Source organism: Xiphophorus hellerii, chromosome 13, assembly GCF_003331165.1.
Source record: "Xiphophorus hellerii strain 12219 chromosome 13, Xiphophorus_hellerii-4.1, whole genome shotgun sequence".
In the NCBI taxonomy this organism is placed as follows: domain Eukaryota; kingdom Metazoa; phylum Chordata; class Actinopteri; order Cyprinodontiformes; family Poeciliidae; genus Xiphophorus; species Xiphophorus hellerii.
The window spans coordinates 12,307,634-12,323,269 of record NC_045684.1 but is presented as its reverse complement, the minus strand read 5'-3'; the positions used below and the strand labels follow the sequence as shown (position 1 = coordinate 12,323,269).

The window sequence follows — 15,636 nt, the reverse complement described above, 5'->3', positions numbered from 1 at the left end:
TACTAAAACTCACCTGATATAGAATTTATGCCATTTCCTCTTGGTATTGCCAAGAGGAAGAAGAGACACCAGATTCAGCAATGCCACCATCAATGCCACTGACTGCTAATCGCCTCCATGCTACGCTGCATGGATCCATAAATTCACGCAAAAGGAGCCATGGCCGAGTATCGAGTGCACCAACTGTACGCTACTGTTCTTAAAAATCCCTGATGCGTGTCCACCTTGTCATCACATCTTTTCCTTCCACTCAACACTCCTGTATTATGCTTAGATACGTTACTCTTAACAGAAAGCTTCTTCATCCGTGACCTGTAGCGGTTTACCATCCTTCTGGGAAGTGTCAGTAACTATCGACTAGGCTATGAAATAGGAAGCCTTTGTTGTTTGTTGTGTAGTTCATAACAAGCTCACAACATTTCTGAATTAAATAAACAGAGAAACTGAATTTTAGTGCTTCGTTATCTATAAGTTGCAAGAAATATAATATTTGAAGTACTGTATGTTCTTTTGTATGTAATCAATGTCTATAAAATGTGAGCTTAATTTATATAAATGAATTAGAGAAACTTATCTTCTTATTTATTGTAAGTATAAAATATTAACATAAGAAATAAAAAAGTAATTTAATTAGAATACTACAGTGTGGCTACATTGATTAATACTTTTTAGTATTAAAAAAGAAGTCCTGACACGGTGTACTAATTAACTGGTTGCTGTCCTGATCATTAGCATTTAAACTTGAATAAATAATTTACACATAATCCTAAAAATATCTCCGTTTTTGTACAATTAACATTGATGTATCGCTCATAAAAAATGAAATAAACACTTGTAAATCTGACTTGTGAGAACCCCTGTTGGTTCTGTGCAGCCGCTTGTTTCGCTTATGCTCCCGTCTGCCTGACAAGAAGATGATACTAAAAGTCCTGCATGTGCTTACCAAATGAAAGAGCTTTAAGTGTCGCTTCAGGGACACACTTACAACCATTTCTGGAGCCAACTCTGACAAAAAAAATATTACTTACTACAAAACAAAACCCTGTCAAATCGGATTTACGCATCAATTATTCCAAAACAGCCTACATTGTAATTTAAACACGGATGCCGCAGACTGTAACAGCACCTGTGTGCTTCTGCGTTAATTGCGTCACACCCACCCATCCGGTCAGTATCGGTGCGCGTCGAAACCTCCCGGCTGTTTACATCTGAACTCAGTTGTTGTTGCTCGGAGTTGTAAAATCGGGCGAAATGAACAGCAGCCCCGCCAATGAGACGCCGCCGCCGCCGCATCCTACTTGAGGCGTTCACCTGCTGTAACAGCCCCGCATATCCTCTTTACGCGGCGCAGACAGATCCGATTAAAACAAGAGTGGATAGTGAGCGCAACAAACCAACAAACCCCCCACGAAGGCGGACGACAAAAGCTGGTCCCCTCCCCTCCCCTCCTGCGATAATTTCCATGAGCAGAAAAGCCACAGGTGGATCCCCCTTTTGATCCAAATGCTGGGAAATGCCCGCTCTGCCCAACAGACCGCATTACTCACACTTTATTCCCAACTCAAAGTAAATAAGAAGCTGCTGAGTAAGTGTTACTGCACCTGCAGTGGTGGTTCAGTTTTCGGGCTCTTCCTCTGCCAATTCCTCGGCATGTATAAATCAACAGCAAGTCCACGCAGCGCTAAGATGGGGAGATGTTATTCCACGGGCCGAGGACATTGGGGAAAATTACCCCCACTACCAGAAGAACCTGTTGCCAGCACGTCCGACGGACCGTCCTCCCGCCTCGGCGGCGATTCCATTGGTGGGGAGCAGCTGAAAGGGGCGGGGCTTCATTGCGCACTGACTTTCATCTCTCCTGCTGCACTTTAAAACACAATGCAGCCACTGTGTGACCCACTTCAGCTGTGTAATCAATGAGAAACGCTTTGCATGGCGGTATTATCTATAACTGCAGAACCGGTGGGGAAAAGAACCATAATTTGCTGCTACTTAAGATTACACTGGACTCTAACTTTAGTGATTAGGGAAAGTATTCACTCCCCGTGAGCTGTTTCATGTTTCTTCAGACCACAACCACAAACCTTTAGACATTTTATGAAATAAACTAAAACATAGTAGTGAATAAGTTTAAAAGTGGAAATACAGTCATACATGATGTTCAAAGTGTTCTGAATAGTGTGGTGTGCTTTTTGCTCTGGACTCCTTAATAAAATCCAACTGACTTTAAGAAGTCACCTAACATTATGCGAATGTTAGTGAGCAAACATGATCATAAAACCAAGAAAAACAGAAGACAAGTCTGTAAGAAAACTGTGGAGAAACCTAAGTTAGGTGGAAGCTATAAAACGACGTTCCAAGACGAGCTCAAAATTTCTAACATACAGTACAGACCAAAAGTTTGGACACACCTTCTCATTGAATTCAATGAGAAAGTGTGTCCAAACTTTTGGTCTGTATTGAGTACAGACCAAAGGTTTGGACACACAGTTGTGTCCAAACCTTTGGTCTGTACTGTATCTCCAAATGAATTAGTGACATCTTGAACATTATTTAATCGATCTGGATTTTGTGTTTCAGATATTCCAAACTAAAATTTCAATGAAAAAAAAGAAACTTTATTTTGTTGAAAATGTAACATTTTCAGCTTGCAGTTGGCACTTCTAGCTTTTCAAAGCAGTTTTTAAGTGCAATTTGTGTGCTGGCAGAGAATAAATAAGAAATTCTTTGCCCACTTCTGCAGTCTTCAATTTGACGAAGTTTGCGTTCTCTGTATATTCCATGCTGCTGAGCATTTTCTGACATTATGCAGGAAATCCAGATATCTGAAAATGTAATTTTGACTCATCATAATTGAGATATTGTATTGAATTGTAATTACAGATTTGACACTTAAATTAACAAATCTGCTGATGTCATTTGAGGTATCTTGGAGAAATGTTGACTCGTCAAAATGTAAGAGATCTTTAATTTTTGTTCACAATGTATGCAGACATTTTAAGGGTAGTCAAAATGTAGTAAGGTCTAGTCAAAGATCCAGTTTTAGATATCTGAAATGTAATTACAGATAGTCAAATGAAAGCGATTTTATGTTAAAATGGCCTGCCATACAGCCTTTAAAGGAACACGGTTTTGGTGAAAATGGTCGACCAGTTAAAACTAACTCCGTTCCATCTCAAAGGAGGAAATTGAAAAGAATGTGCTATTTGATACGCTCAGTGACCAGGCCAAGTAAAACAATGCATTTGTTTTTTTTAATTCATGCTTTCATTTTCACATTTTCCAAGGGGTGTTTTATGGTAGCGTGTTACATAATGTGATCAAAACTTAAATGCTGCAATTTCAAAAAATCTCAATATGATGTTTCTTTTCATAGTGGCAGGACTTGATATAAAAAAACTGAGTTACCACTCTTACTGTTCAATATTGGTGCATTTACTATAAAAGCTGGACCAACGTCACGTATATACAGGCATGGAAAATAATCGTAAAGAAATAAAAAATACCCTGAAATTGCAGCCAAATGTTGTATTTGTTTTAGACTGCTTTTAAGTTAAAGGATTAAAAATTAAATCTGATTAATCGATATCATTTAAAAGCAATTTGGCGACTGCTAATACCGAAGCACAAACAAACTGGCCAACTTTCCCTTAATTAGCTGACTGTAAGAAAGCAAGTAATTTTTTTAATATTAAATCAACCAAAACTTAAGTTTCCACTTTGTTAAATGCTTTGTCCTTTATAGGAGAGTAATCTTGTAATTTCCTTATTTTCAGCCTTCTTCCACAAAACTACAGCAGATTTATTTCTGCTTTCATGTTTAATGTTTGTGACTAAACAAAAGCTTACAAAAAAATACATGTGCTATAAAGTTAAATCTTCTGCATAACCTTCAACATCACTGTCTAGGATAAAACACTATTTTATTTGACTGTGTATATAAAAAACAGACAAATAATTCAAATAAAAGTGATAAACCAGACTCGGGACAACATAACAAAAAACTGTCTTTACTTCAGAGTTTAGTACCTCTCCTTTCCTCACCGCCTGTAGTACTCGCAGGTTCCACCAGGAGGCACCAGAGCAGAGCAAGAGTACAGCACAAATAGTACAAAACAAAAAGGGAAAGACTGAGAGCATGAAAATAAAGGCAACTTGGACATGTAATAAAGAAAAATGACAAGAATTAGAGATAAACACCTTATACCGCAAGAAAAATGTAAAGATGGGTATTTCTCTTTAGTTATTTGGTCTACTTCAAGGTTTCCTGCAGTGAAGAATCCTGAAAATAAACGACAAGTTACTGCATTGGATCGCATGCATCTCCCTCCAATAGTTTCTGTTGAGGACTATGCACATTGTGATATGAGACATGATGTCACTACTTGCTATGCCAACACCATCCAAAAGCACTGGATTCACAATGTCATGAGTACTGCAGATAGAAAAAGAGAGAAAAAACCCCAAACAAACAAAAAAAAAAAAACGGCCGTATAAAAACCAAAACACCATGTATACAACCAAGACACGAAAACTCAACTCATCTTTTTTTTTTGTTCACTGGTTTGACTCTGCGACTTGTTCACAAGTGATGGGAACTCTAGACAAATATTTCTGTCAGTATATTTACAAGTTTGTATTTGTTTTTTGTTTATTTTCTTGGTGGTGAATCGTGGATCAGATCCCGACCTTATACTCCTTTGGATTAACCAGCAGTGGGTACAGAATGATGCAGTAAGTAGGGTTAAAGCATGTAAGGTTTAGCTTCCACAATACACTTAATACTGACATGTTTATACTGCCACACACTGATGTATTGTTTCCGTTTTCCCCCTTGCTTGCAGTAAAAGGCCAACAATGTGAAAGGGCAGTGCTGAACTGAAGCGTTTCAGTAGAAAACTAAGCTGCAAATTCATGGGACCTTTTCACAGGGTTCCTACACATTTATCTGGTAAAAAGTTTCCAAAGTTCCCAGTCCTTTAAGTTCACTTTCAGATACAAACACACAAAAAAATCACTTAATTTATGGCAGATTTTGTTTTTCTTTTACCAGATATCAGATAAGGAAGTTTCAAAAACCACACACTAACAGGAAGGACAGAAAAAAGGAAGAATAAAAGGAAAGATGGAACTAAAGACACAAGGAAGAAAGAACGAAAGAAAAAAAGAGCTGAGCAATCTTAAGATTAAAATCTCAGATTTTTATCATGCCAGACTAAATTATTTTATTTTAATTAATTCCCCCCCCCCAGTTTTCTTTTCTGAAAAGAAATGACAAAAGAAATATCTTCAAAAAGTGGCTTTTATTTCATCGCTTCTGTAAACTGAACAACAACGTATTAGGGCCAGGCTATGAGAATTTTTGTTTAATTATTAGAATAAAGTCATAATATTAAGAGAAAAAGAGACTCAATTCTACCAGAAAAACATCTTAATATTACAAGGAAAAAGTTGTTTTAATGAGAAAACAGTTTAGTTATCAGGATCTGATGTGAATTCATGTGCTTTCTTATTTAAATATACACACGGTTTCAAAGTCCAGCTATTGATAATTTGATGCTGGTATGTTAAAATTTTAAGTTTTTCTATTAAGTATTATCTCTAAACCCTAAACCAAAGTATAACGTTAAAAGATGCTCAACATTCCTCTTTTTAATTCAACTTTGTGTTGGAATTCTCAAGAAATAATACTTTAATCTCCTAATATTACAGCTTCCGGTAAATGTATTTATTTTTATCATAAAAATAAACAATCTTACAAAATAATCAAAATAATTTTGATTTTTTAAAACAATCTTAGCCTTGCCCTAATATTGTGTTGTAATATTCTTTTGAATACATTTTTTAAAGAATAATTTTGTTTGAAATTCAAATTTTAAAATAAGTCTAAATTCAAATTTCGTTTGAATCTGTCAAACCAAGAAGCAACTTTGGGTTTCCTGACATCACCCTGAATCATGATTTTCCAAAAATGTAATCTTCAAAAATAAAAATTTGATTAATCAATAAAACCGATTTATCACCCAGTCCTACAAGAAAAGCAAAAAGCAGCACAGAACAGTGGAAAAAAGGAAGTGTATGTAGGAGTCAAGTCACACAGAAAAGGACATAATGAAAGGAAGAAGTAAAGAAGAAAGGGAATAAAGGAAGGACATTGAAAAAAAGTGGGATGAAAAGACAAAGAATAAAGTAGGAAAAGGAAGAAGAGAAAGAAAAAGGAAGGACAGATGGAAGATAGGAGAAGGTAGAAACAAGGAAATACTGGAAGGATAAAACGATGAATAAAAGGAAAGAAATACAAAAAAATTTTCCCTACTCATTTTCTTTTTTCCACACTTAACCAAATAGTTTAACCGCATTCCAGACTGGAGGATCCTTGATTACTTCTGGTAGCCGTTCCAGGGCGTCTTCTAATTAAAACCAGTAATCTGCTGAACTCATACCAGTACAAAGCGAGTATTTAAACATCATGTCCCACCGCCTGATTTAATTTTCTGAGTGCGTGAGCTGGAAATATCGCCACGCACACACATGGTTCAGTGAGTCAGTCAGTGCGGGAGTTTCTGTGCCAGTCAGTTACAAGCGATTTGAGGTAGTGTGTTGGTGTCAGTGCTTTGCTGATTGGCAGGCGGATTTCTCAACGTGGGTAACATTCATCATGATTTCAAACTCTAATTGCCGGGGAGGGGAAGGAAAATGTATTTGTCTAGAGTCACTCAAAGTGCTACGTTTAAGCATCAGAGTCGATGAGTGTGTCGCTTTTGTGTAGTGAACGAGTAAAGGGCTGGCCAAGCCGCAGCTGACATGGCACACAGGTCATTCATTTAGATCAGAGTCCGTTTGTCCAATCGATGCTGCTCAGCTCTCGTTAGCTGCCACCAGCTGGCCTAAACCCTGGCGAACGTACACGGCCTGTATGTCCTTGGTCTTGATGCAGAAGTCACAAGCCCAAACGGCGGCGCTTTCTGTGGTCAGCAGCCCGTACGCCGGTTCTGTAAGGCCCGTACAGTCACGGTGGAACCAGCGCTGGCACGTAGCCTCGCAAAGGATGGCGTCCTGGTCGTCGTGTACTTCCGCCAAACACATGCCACAAGGGAAGACCATACCGGGTCCGCCGAGTTTTCCAGGCCCTGAGCTGGGCCCAGTTGTCGGGGCCGTGGGTCCAGGAGGCAGGGGAGACTGGGTGTTAGGGGTCGAGGTGGAGTTTGAGGGGGGGTTGGGGTTGCTGCCAGGAGTGTTGCCTCCATTGTTGTTAGCTATGTTGTTCTGATTTGAGTTGGGGGCAGCGTTGGACAGCGGTCCGCCGGAACCGGGAGTGTTGTTCTGCTGGTTGTAAGAGGAAGACCCTGCAGAGTTTGGTGGAGTTGATTGTTGCTGCTGCTGATTGGAGTTGTTGGAGTTTGGGGTGTTGGTGTTGTTGGGGGGCTGCAGCTGACCGGACTGCGGGTGCTGGGGTTGACCTGATCCGTTCAGCGGACCGGTAGGAGAAGAGTTGGGTTGCGGTGGAGCTGACGGAGGTTGGCCAGGTGTGTTTGCACTTTGTGGTGGGACATCGGGGTGGCCGGGAAAGCCTCCACCTGGTTGTGAAGGTCCAGAGTTAGAAGGAGGGCCGGGTGTAGTGTTGTTATTTGGGGGGCCGTTGGGATTCATGTTAAGCTGCTGCTGTTGTTGCTGCTGCGGCGGAGGACCAGGCGGTCCTCCTCCTCCACCAAAGTTCTTCCCATCCTCGCTGCCGGGCCCTGGCGGACTGGGGCCAGGGTAGGGGCCTTCCTGTGAGGGAGGAAACTGTCCTTGAGGAGGCATACCTGGCAACCCTCCCCCTACCATGTTGCCACCAGGGCCACCACCCATTCCACCCATCATGTTCATCCCAGGACCCATGCCTCCTCCCATGGGAGGCAAGGGCCCTCGTGGACCTCCACCTCCAGGCAACGGTGGGCTGTTGAACGGGTGTCCGCCCTGTCCGTGCTGCTGCTGGGGGGGCATACCGAAACGAGGATGGGGCGGCCCACCGGCTCCAGGACCCCCTATTCCTCCTGGAGACAACATGGAGTTAAATCCTGGCCCAGGATGCATGGGGGGACTGAAGTTTGGTTGCATATTGAACTGAGAGGGGCCACCAGGAGGAAATCCACCTCCCCCGCCTCCTCCACCACCACCGCCTCCGCCTCCTCCGCCTCCAAAGCCGGGCATTCCTCCAAAGCCTAACTGCTGGTGCGGTCCAGCGTTGCTCGGAGGGCCGAAGGGCGGTCTGCGTCCAGGCGGACCATTTCCACTCGGGCCTCCCATGAAGTTCATGCCTGGACCCATTCTGCCTCCACCTCCATACCCACCTCCTCCACCGGCACCTGGACTGGGGAGAAACGGAGCCCCACCTGGTCCGGCTGCCCCACTCGGTCTGGACGGAGATCCAAAGTCATCGTCAAATGGGTTGGAGGCGACCAGATGGTCCACCATGGGCGTAGGAGGAGGCGCAAACTCAGTGAGGTGGGAGAACCCCGCCGCCTGAAACAGAAGAAGTTAACCTTTTAAAATTTGAATGAAAATATTATCAGCTTTCTGCAGATTTTAACACTCAAATTTAAGACTTTTTAAATTCCATTATGAATGGAATTTAAGACCTATATAACCACAGAAATGTATGAACTTTTTCCAGCAAACTGGTCATAAACTTGCACTTACCTATGATGGATGCAAAAAAGCTAGCTAGCAAGCAAGGGTATGTTAGCAGTGAGTTAGCGGTAGCCTCAACTGTCTCGAATCACAGAACGCAATGAAGATGTCTGACGCAAACTTTGGCCTGACAGTGAAGTCCCACAAATCCCCCAAAAAACAGAATATACACGATTAAATAGTCCTGTCAAGAAAAAAATTTAAGAACAAAAGGCCAACTTACTTCTGAAAAATGAATTTAAGGCTTTTAACAAGTTTTTATGGCTAGGCATACACCCTGTTTATAAGGGAGGCAAAGCAAATGTGTGCAAAATAACTTCTTGAGAAACACCCACCCAAAGCCTCTTATTCAATTCACTTTCCCATTAAAGTAAAAAAAAAGAAAAGAATAGACAACAGAATGGATAAACTGCAAACAACAAATAGTAAATAGTAGAAACCTAAGTAGCTGTAAAAATAAACAACTGGATGTTCGGTAGTACATATCAACTCTTCTGTGATTTTTGTGCCTCTCAGATACACAGATTTTAGCAGCCAAGTAATAAAAACTAAAAGTAGGGAGTACCAACTCAGGCTTCTTTTTGGGTTTCTGTATTTGTATCAGAAACCCAACATTCAGATTGGATGTTAACAGTCCATTAATAAAAACAAATGTCAGGGAGTGTCAGTCCACCCTTTTTACCCTTTACCCACAAAGTAGACTAAGTAATAATAGCATAAACTGTGAAGAAACATGGAAATTTGAAATAAAAAGCAAGATAGACAGATAGTGCCGATAGCGTTGCGGGGGTTTTGGAGTCCTTTTTTTTGCTCTAAGTTTCTTAAAATTGAATACAGTGTCTATATATATATATAAAAAAGTATTCACCACCTTTTATGTTGCTCTTATTAATCAACAAAATTTTCCTTTTTTTTTGCTTTTATAAAAAACTCATAAAACACTAGTGAAAACTGATTTCCACAAAATAATAACTAGGCCTGTCACGATAGCAAATTTTGCTGAGCGATTAATTGTCTCAAAAATTATTGCGATAAACGATAATATTGTTTGAAGACTTTTTTACACTGATTTAATGGAAATGACATAATAATCTATGCGATTTCTTGCCAAAGATAGATACACTTTATTTTCAAAAGAACACTAAACACTGGAACTGATAAACAAAATAAACAAAACAACCAAAAACGAAAATAAAATGGTCTCCATTAACAAAAAACACACTTGAAAAAAAAAACTAAACAACATAAAGTAAAAGTGGAAATAAATACTGCATTCAACCAAAAGAGTGCAGATTATGAAGTCTGTATATTATGTTGCCCTTCAGTAATAATTAGATTTAAATAGAGAAGATGGGCACATCGACTACCTGATGCAATAGTTCACACTACATGATTTTTTTGCTCCTATTTTTCCCTTTACAACAATCTTAAAACGTTGATCTTTCTAAGATTGTGTGGTGTGTTACGGTAGATCATCGTTGCCGCTCCGATCTAAATCAGGGGTTTTCCCCAACTGGGAGCTTAATGCAGCCTGTTGAATGTGACAGGTAGCCAATCAGAAAGCGCGGATTCTCCTCCGTGCTTTCTGAGGGGAAATTACGTCGGGGAATCCCAAACAGCTGAAACGCGACCCGAAGTCCAGCGGACATTGGAGATGATATGTGGAAACAACATTAATGTTTATTCAACATGCAAAGAATATAGAAATGACAAGAGGAGGAGTTGGGGCGAAATTGCTACCGCAGTTGATAAACCCGGTAACTTTTCAGCTGTTCTTCGTTAACGTGACGTAAATAGGTTATAATGATTTTCATTCAGTCAAGACTTTACGCTGACACTAGCCACATGCACTGCAGGTAGATTGTAGTAAAGCATTGATTAATGCCTGGTTTTAAAATTAGTTCACTGAACTTGTAGCCATTATTTTGTGCCCATTGTTGGACACCACACGGCAGGAACGAATCCGATCGAACCGTTTTAGCTAGGATTTCTGTCGGCTAATGTGTGGTCTGTCAGGTTTTGAAAATGGGCCGACAATCAGCCGGCAGATCTAAGATCGTGTAGTGTGCGCTGGGCTTCACACTGAGGAAATGAGCAAGGGAGGAGTCAGTGGAGAGCACTGGAGTTGAGCCTTTTTTCATTCAGTGTCATTAACAGAAAGAGAAAAAGACCGGAAGAGACGATAATGCCGATAATTAAAATGACGTCGATAGTTTTAATTTATCGTACGATTAATCGATTTATCGTTTATCGCGACAGGCCTAATAATAACAAATTAAAAATATGTAACATAAAGTAAATACTTGCATAAATATTCACCCCCCTTTAAAATGACTGACCTAATTCAACAGAGCTCCACACAATTTGTGCTAATAGTCTCAAAACGACTCACCTGAGTGCACTTTTCAAACTGAATATGAAAAAATAGATTTGAATTTGAATGTTTTTCTTGCTTTCTTTTCTAAAAAAAGAAGTAAACAACAAAAAACATTTTCGAAAAGTGGCTTATATCTCAATCATCTCTTCTGTGAGTTGTACAACAGAGTATTAGAGAATTTGTTTTAATTACCAGAAATTAGTCATAATATTATCAAAGTTGAGATGCAATTTTACTAGAAAAATGTCTTGAAATTATGACAAAGGAGCGTTCTGCTGAGAAAAAAAACCTTGAGTGATATATTTGTTATTTTCCGGGTTGGAGTTTTCATAAATGCACTATTTTATTCTCCGAATATTCTCACTATGTTCTCGTAATTAAAAAAAGAAAAAAAGTCTTATATATCATCATAGACTTAACCTGAATTCAAAGTCCAAATAAACAGAAGCTGCAAAACACGCTTGTCAAACAAGATGGCCGGCCTCTGGCAGTGATGACATAACTCTGAACTATGAGTGCACTGGAGAGAAAAAAAATATGTCCAATAGCTATGCACATATTTGTACTTGTCATTTTGTATAAGTCAAGTTTTTCGTATTTTCTTTTAAATTAAAAAAGCCAATTTTGTGCATCCTGATTGACTTGATGCACAGCGGCGGATATTTTTTTAAGAGCTACCGTACGTTGTCAAGGAAAACCTCAATGCACCCTCCTCACCTGAGTGGAAGATTTCCTGGCCTTCTTCTTCTCCGGGCTCTTCATCTGTGAAGCTGAAGTAGGAAAAAACAGAAGGAGGGGAAACTTGAGTAACTAAAAAAAACCAACATTCTCTTAATGCCTCACATTATTGATCTACCACCAATCAGGTGCAGCATCACATTTGGATTGGCCAATACCCCTTAGTGACAGAGTGGAGCAGCTTTAGACCTAGGGCCTCTTTTTCAAGTCCAACAGTTGAGATGGATTCAATGATGGGACATAGACTGGCATGAGGACAAAATGCTGAACATCCAGGCGTTACCATCACCAACGTTATGAAGCCTTGAATCGCAAATGACCCAGGCAGACCAACAGGGAGAGAGGCCGCAAACAGAGGCAGAAGAGGTAAGGTCAATGAGGGAGACAGGAAAAGACTTCAGACATGAGAACGAGGAAACGGTACTGAAGATACATTTATAGCAAGATAGACGTAATAACCTGTTCACAGACTCACTCTGTGAGAAACAGCCACCACCGAAGACAGTCGTGAAGTTTACATATGAGGGAGGCGAAAAGTGATTTGCTAACAGCACCAGTGCAGCCCATTGCAGCGCAGTAATGGATGATTCCGATCTGATCGGAAGATGGGTGAAGGTAATTCCTACCTTTTCGTTTTCCTTGTCCCGCCTGTAGTCTCCCCGATTCGGAAGCCATTAGCTAATATGACTGTTGGTGAAGTGGCAAATCACCGTTCATATGCAAGGGAAAAAAAAAGTTACAAAAATGACGACGTCTTGAAGGCTACATGCCAACAGGTTGAGTCTGCCACAGAGGCCCAGTGGTCCAAAACACGACAATACGTTGCTTTTTTTTCTTCAATGGTGCAACATACTCTTTAATTGAAGAGTTTTGTCTGGTGTTGTTGTGTTTTGGATCTCAGGTTCAACCTCCCTGTCAGTACTGTAACTACAGCATTGGCTAACACTTAAAAGTGAACTGGATTAGCTGGTACAATAACGCCGGCCCAGGTCTGCAAATATTTTAGCCACGGTGTCTGTCACGCCAGGATTTGGTCACCAAATCAACGTCAGACAAAAGTGACAACACTAATGTTATGTAGCAGAAATTTACGGAGCTCATAAAGTGCCACAAGTTGAAATTAAATGGAAAATTAACCGATTCGGGTTAGTCAACAGTATGCACAGATTTGCTGTCATATTTGTGTCAATGTGCAGCAGGAATTGTACTGAGCTGTGTTTTCAGTAAAGAAGTTGTTGTCAACAAAGTGACAACAACCTCACTAAGATCTGAAACAAAGGCTTAACAATTTCATATTGTTTTTAATGCAGAAGGAAACAATGTACTGTGATAATAATTTCCTGTCCTGCTCTAATAACCATAAACTCCAATTTAGGTCGTTTATAACCCTCAAAAACTTGGCAGATTTTTGGATTAATTTATGCTTAAACAAAAACTTCTTTGTCAGTCATTTTAAAAATCAAACCATGTTACACTTTTTTGTTTAAATATTTGGGTTATTTCCATGAAACCTTAATATTTTTAGCAAAATTTAGCATCACAACTATTAATAAATCCTACTAGTTGTTACTAAATGCAAAACGTCAGAGTAGGTTAGAATCAGTGCGAGGAAAACTTCCATCGATGATGACAACAGAACTGCAGGATTTTTTCATATTATGCTTCCCTGGTTTTCAGATTTGGGTCAGATGTCATTCCCAGACCCAAGCTCTGACATCTTATGTCAAACATTTTGAGGTGCTGTAAAGTTATTACTCGTTCTATTAGCAATTTAATACTACGCAAACTGAGACTGTTCATATCCATGGGTTACAACATTATTAATAATTGTCAATATATCTCTAGAATTGCACCGTGCAGCATGTTGGGGTAGCTCTATTGTGATTTGTTCTTTTTGTGTAAAGGATAAAGTACTTTTGAATTTTATTTGATTATCTGTCCAAACTTTCACAGGTGGATTTATATGCTTCTCAACTCACTCTTCCCTTACCTATCACAGGTAACAAAACTATTACTGCTCATATCTTTACAGAATCTAATTTCAGAAATCCAAGCTATCCTTTTAAGAAGAATCAGAAGCACCATACAATGTTTATATATTGATGACCGCTGGGATAATCATTTGCTTTAAATAAGACAAAAAACATGGAACATATATCACAAAAGATTCCCAAAGTTGGTCGATGAGCCACGAGTTTTCCATTGAAAGTGTCCAAATTGGTGCGTTATATGCTTACCACATTTTTGTGAGATCTAAATCAGACAGGTATCATTAGAAAGTTTGAATTCTAGATGTTGATCATGCCATTTTGCATATCTGTGCACACGTTTCCTAAACTTAGCAAACGTATGTTCCCAACTTCTATTTTTATTACTACATCTGGCACTTGCAGGGCTCCGTACCAATTTCGTGTAGACGCAACCCAGCTTCTTTCTGTTGGTTGATGCTGGTTTTCGTACTACCAGCTGTTAGTCAGTAGGTATACGGTACAGAGCTCCCCGTCCTCCTCTAATCACTCGCAGATGTTTGGTTAGCAACTTGCAGGACGCTACGTTTGTTAACCAGTTAGCCACGTTACCCAATGTGGCTAACCAGCAGTGTTGAGATTTTCACTCAAAACTCGTAAAAATCATTAAAAAAAAACTCTACCATATGTGTCTCTACAGTCATGTATGAGCAGGTGCAAATAATTTTAACACATATCACATAATGTATAGCACAAAGAAATCGATTAGGTTGTGTGAACTTGCTGTTTGCTATGCTAACATTAGCGAGCTAGCTGCAGATTGCTAGCCATCTGGCAGACTATGGTGGAAGCAAACTGTACCCTTTCTCCGATGCTTGCTCTGCTGTGCTGTCCTTTAAAATGAAACTCGCTGGTGTGTCATTGCCAGCAAACCAGTCCTCACACGGTGTGTGCTTGTTGATCCACCATTCAACTGTAATTCATTCAAAAACGCAAATTTCGGTCATAATTATCACGGCCTTTCTGCCGCTACCGGACAAAGAGGGAGAAGCAGGGGCAGCGAGCAGCACGGACGGTTACATTTCGTCACACAAATAGGGGTGTTGGTAAGTGTTTACTACTTATTTCACCGCCATCTTTGGTAAATAAAATGCCCAGTTTTTTTGAATTCGATAGTACAAGTCTAAATAGAAATGTATATCTACACCGCCTTGCAGAAAAATAGCAAAATGGTCTACGTTTAATTTATATTTAAAAAAAATCACACCCACACTTTTGGCTAGTCTAAAATATGCAGAGCTGGTCTAAACAGCCCATTTCCCAACCTGCATTTCAATAAAAAGCTGTCAATTATTTGGGTGAAATGGGATTAAAACTAATATGCCACATGTAAATTGATTTGTTTTAAGTTATTACTGTCTTGAACAATAGTTGCATGAATTGTGGTGAAACAACATTGTAAGTGCATGCTGCTAAAATTTAAACCTTGAGATATTATATTATGTTATATTATATTATAGAGAGGATCTTGTTTTCCTGAAAGTTTTCGTACCGAATCAAAAAAAACCGTATTAAGTCATTATATTTCATCTGCTTTTATTGAATTTGTTTGAGATATTTGTATCTCAAATTTTGTGAATTTATAATAATTTTCTCATTGATTTTTGGTCCCTGGTAATATATTTGTGTGTTCTAATTTTGTATATTTTTTTGTTTGTTTGTATTTTGTTATTTACATTTTATTCCGTGCTTTCGTTACCCCATAATAAATGATCAGGGTTTCACATTGTGGTACAAAAAAAGAAAAGAAAAAAATAGCAAAACAAAACCAAAAAACAAACAACATATATTCTGATAAATATGTTTTGTAAAATTATAGGA

General features: G+C 39.4%; 2 protein-coding genes across 5 annotated transcripts in view; both read right to left on the bottom strand.

Moving 5' to 3' along the window:
• cgnb (cingulin b) overlaps positions 1 to 1,772 on the bottom strand; it is a 33,510-nt gene extending 31,738 nt beyond the window's left edge. The window contains exon 1 of one of the 3 annotated variants that reach the window (XM_032581147.1): positions 1,602 to 1,772. The gene's annotated coding sequence lies outside the window, so the exon portion shown is untranslated. Of the gene's footprint in view, positions 1 to 1,160; positions 1,285 to 1,601 lie in introns of those variants that run through there. The other 2 variants (XM_032581145.1, XM_032581146.1) reach the window with 2 other exon arrangements.
• A 2,217-nt stretch (positions 1,773 to 3,989) lies between these two features.
• Positions 3,990 to 14,781, bottom strand: pygo2 (pygopus homolog 2 (Drosophila)). Of its 2 annotated transcripts, XM_032580919.1 has the most exons (4): positions 14,617 to 14,781; positions 12,415 to 12,475; positions 11,768 to 11,820; positions 3,990 to 8,505 (listed from the first exon to the last, which is right to left on the bottom strand). In XM_032580919.1, the coding sequence occupies exons 2-4, from the start codon at positions 12,461 to 12,463 to the stop codon at positions 6,859 to 6,861; spliced, it is 1,749 nt and encodes a 582-aa protein (XP_032436810.1). In that variant the 5' UTR covers positions 12,464 to 12,475; positions 14,617 to 14,781; the 3' UTR covers positions 3,990 to 6,858. The 2 variants fall into 2 exon arrangements, with proteins under 2 accessions (XP_032436810.1, XP_032436811.1); XM_032580920.1 differs by lacking the exon at positions 12,415 to 12,475.
• Positions 14,782 to 15,636: the final 855 nt, after the last annotated feature.

Excerpts from the sequence above, each read along its gene's own strand:
- pygo2 (XM_032580919.1), bottom strand. The coding sequence starts at position 12,463 with ATGGCTTCCGAATCGGGGAGACTACAGGCGGGACAAGGAAAACGAAAA. Across the intron at positions 11,821-12,414 it reads GGGACAAGGAAAACGAAAAG|CTTCACAGATGAAGAGCCCG; the intron begins GTAGGAATTACC and ends TTCCTACTTCAG. Across the intron at positions 8,506-11,767 it reads CCAGGAAATCTTCCACTCAG|GCGGCGGGGTTCTCCCACCT; the intron begins GTGAGGAGGGTG and ends CTTCTGTTTCAG.